Source organism: Arachis ipaensis, chromosome B03, assembly GCF_000816755.2.
Source record: "Arachis ipaensis cultivar K30076 chromosome B03, Araip1.1, whole genome shotgun sequence".
NCBI lineage: Eukaryota > Viridiplantae > Streptophyta > Magnoliopsida > Fabales > Fabaceae > Arachis > Arachis ipaensis.
Window position 1 is genome coordinate 34,108,401 of NC_029787.2, and position 2,265 is coordinate 34,110,665.

General features: G+C 42.3%; 1 protein-coding gene across 9 annotated transcripts in view; it reads left to right on the top strand.

Annotated features, from left to right (window-relative positions):
- The window catches only part of LOC107630163, a 15,141-nt gene extending 13,414 nt beyond the window's left edge, over positions 1 to 1,727 (top strand). For 5 of the 9 annotated variants that reach the window (XR_002359171.1, XR_002359173.1, XR_002359172.1 and 2 more), the window contains 2 exons: positions 226 to 871; positions 992 to 1,727. Coding sequence is in view for 4 of the 9 variants with exons in the window: in XM_021118700.1 (XP_020974359.1) it covers positions 226 to 611 (386 nt within the window). In the remaining 5 variants the exon portion in view is untranslated. Of the gene's footprint in view, positions 1 to 225 lie in introns of all 9 variants that reach the window. The other 4 variants (XM_021118703.1, XM_021118704.1, XM_021118701.1 and 1 more) reach the window with 4 other exon arrangements.

A 2,265-nucleotide genomic window follows, 5' to 3' on the forward strand; every position in this document is an offset into this window, starting at 1 on the left:
TTAATATGCATTTTTTTTAATTTAAATTAGAAATAATTAATTCAACTTAGCAATATATTGATAAATAATGTTCTTAAATATTTTTAAGAGAGTGTATTTGGTTTTAAAATTATTCTACCCTTCAATTTTATCAAAATATCTATTCATATCTATCCATATTCTTTTATAAAATTTTAATTTCTAACCCTAATTCCCAAAATTAACTTAGAACCCTAATTTCCCCGGTTCCTAACCCTAACAGCCGCAGCCTCACCCTCCTTCATAACAAATGCATACAAATTGAAGAAAGGGGGAAACAGGGAGAAAGAGGGAAGAGAAGGGAGACGGCGGTGGCTGGGGCCTCGCCACCGTCGCTGTCAAGCCTGAAGGGTGGAGAGGAGAGAGCTTGCATCCAAGAGAGAAGAGATGCTGTCTGCCGTCACCGTCGCCGTCCCGTCCATGGACCCACAAGCTTGCGTTACTGCCGATCCGTTCACAAGCCGTCGTCGATGGGACAGAATCGCGAAGAGAGAGAGACACACGAAGAGAAGCCCACGACCAGCCTTGTCGCCGTCAGCGCCGCGGGTTGCCGTCGCCATCCTCGCGAGCTGCCACCGCATCGCCGTTACTGAGCTGCAGCACCGCCGTTGTTGCACCCTGCTGCTGCCGCGTCTCGCCAAGCCGCCGCTGGAGGAGGAAGGCCCGCCAGTTTTGTTTCTGCTTATGGGTTTTGGAATCTGAGAAAACGCCAATGCCGTTGTTGTTTGTTGGGTTCAAGATCATTGCTGCCACTGGAATCACGAACCGGAAAGGAGAGGAGGCCGTTTTCTGTTGTCATTGGTGCTGCCATAGGACGGTTGAAGCCATTGCTGATTATGATTTTGTTATCTGGGTATTGGTCTGATCTTTTCCTTAGGATTGATCCATTTACTTGTTTTGTTTTGTTACTGCTATGGTAGCCATGTTCTGATTTTAATTCTATTTTAGTCCTTGCTTTATCTTGAATCCCTAGGGCTGAAAATTGCTTTTGATTCCTACTCAATTTAAATCCTCTATTTTACTGCAACCATGGTCAAAGTTGCAAAGGCTGGTATTGTTGCCGTTCTGGTTGTGTGAGAGTTACCACTGCTGCCCTGACACTAAAAGAGAAGGTATTTGTTACGTTAAAGTATGCCGATTGCGACATCGAGGTAGGGGGTTCAAAACGATTTTAATTTAAGAATGCCTACAAGGTTTATTGAATAACTGCAAATAGATTTAATAGCTGTGATTAATTGGTTGATTATGTGAATATTGAATTGTGGCTGAAATTGTGATTGGAATGGTTGAGATTGTGATTTGGAATTGTTGATTGGTGATATTGATTGATTATGTAGATTGGGAATTATTTGATAACTTATTGTTCAGAATTACTAAATTTTAATGGGTTATGTTGGATTTGTTGCTGTTGAGCTGATATTTGGTATATTGTAATGATAATGAGCTTGCCGTAGAAGTGGCCATTTCGGCTCACCTTCAGGTGTCCTCCTCGGGATAGGGTCATTTAAAGAACGATGGTCAGCACGACGTATAAAAAAAAAAAACCTGAAAAAAACTAGGAAAAAAAAATCGGAGGAGTTTGCTGGTGATGAGGCCATTTCGGCTCGCCTTCAGGTGTCCTCCTCGGGATAGGGTCATTTAAAGAACGAGGGTCACCACGACGTAAAAAAAAAAAAACCTGAAAAAAAAGGGAAAAAAACCGAAAAAAATCAGAGGAGCATGCCGGAGATGAGGCCATTTCGGCTCGACTTTAGATGTCCTCTTCGGGATAGGGTCATTTAAAGAACGAGGGTCAGCACGACGTATAAAAAAAAATCGGAAAAAAAACCTGAAAAAAATCAGAGCCTGCCGGAGATGAGGCCATTTCGGCTCGCCTTCAGGTGTCCTCCTTAGGATAGGGTCATTTAAAGAACGAGGGTCAGCACAAGAAGATGGATGGGTACTTAGAGCAAATGAGGAGAAACGTAGAACTGCTAAGTAAGGAAGATGAAGACCAATTGGTTGATGTAAAGGAGGAAGTAGAAGAGCAAGAAGAAAAGGCATATGTGTCAAGCAAAATTTCGATGAAGACTGAGGTGGTGGAGGCATTTGAACCTGAAACTGCACATCTACATGAGCCACTTGAGATGACAAGGGAACATGAAAACTCACAACCCCCACAAACTTTTATGAACTAAAAACTCTCAACACTTGAATCTGTGATTGAAAGATGTAAAGAGGAGATGAAGAAACATTGGGAAGAACAAC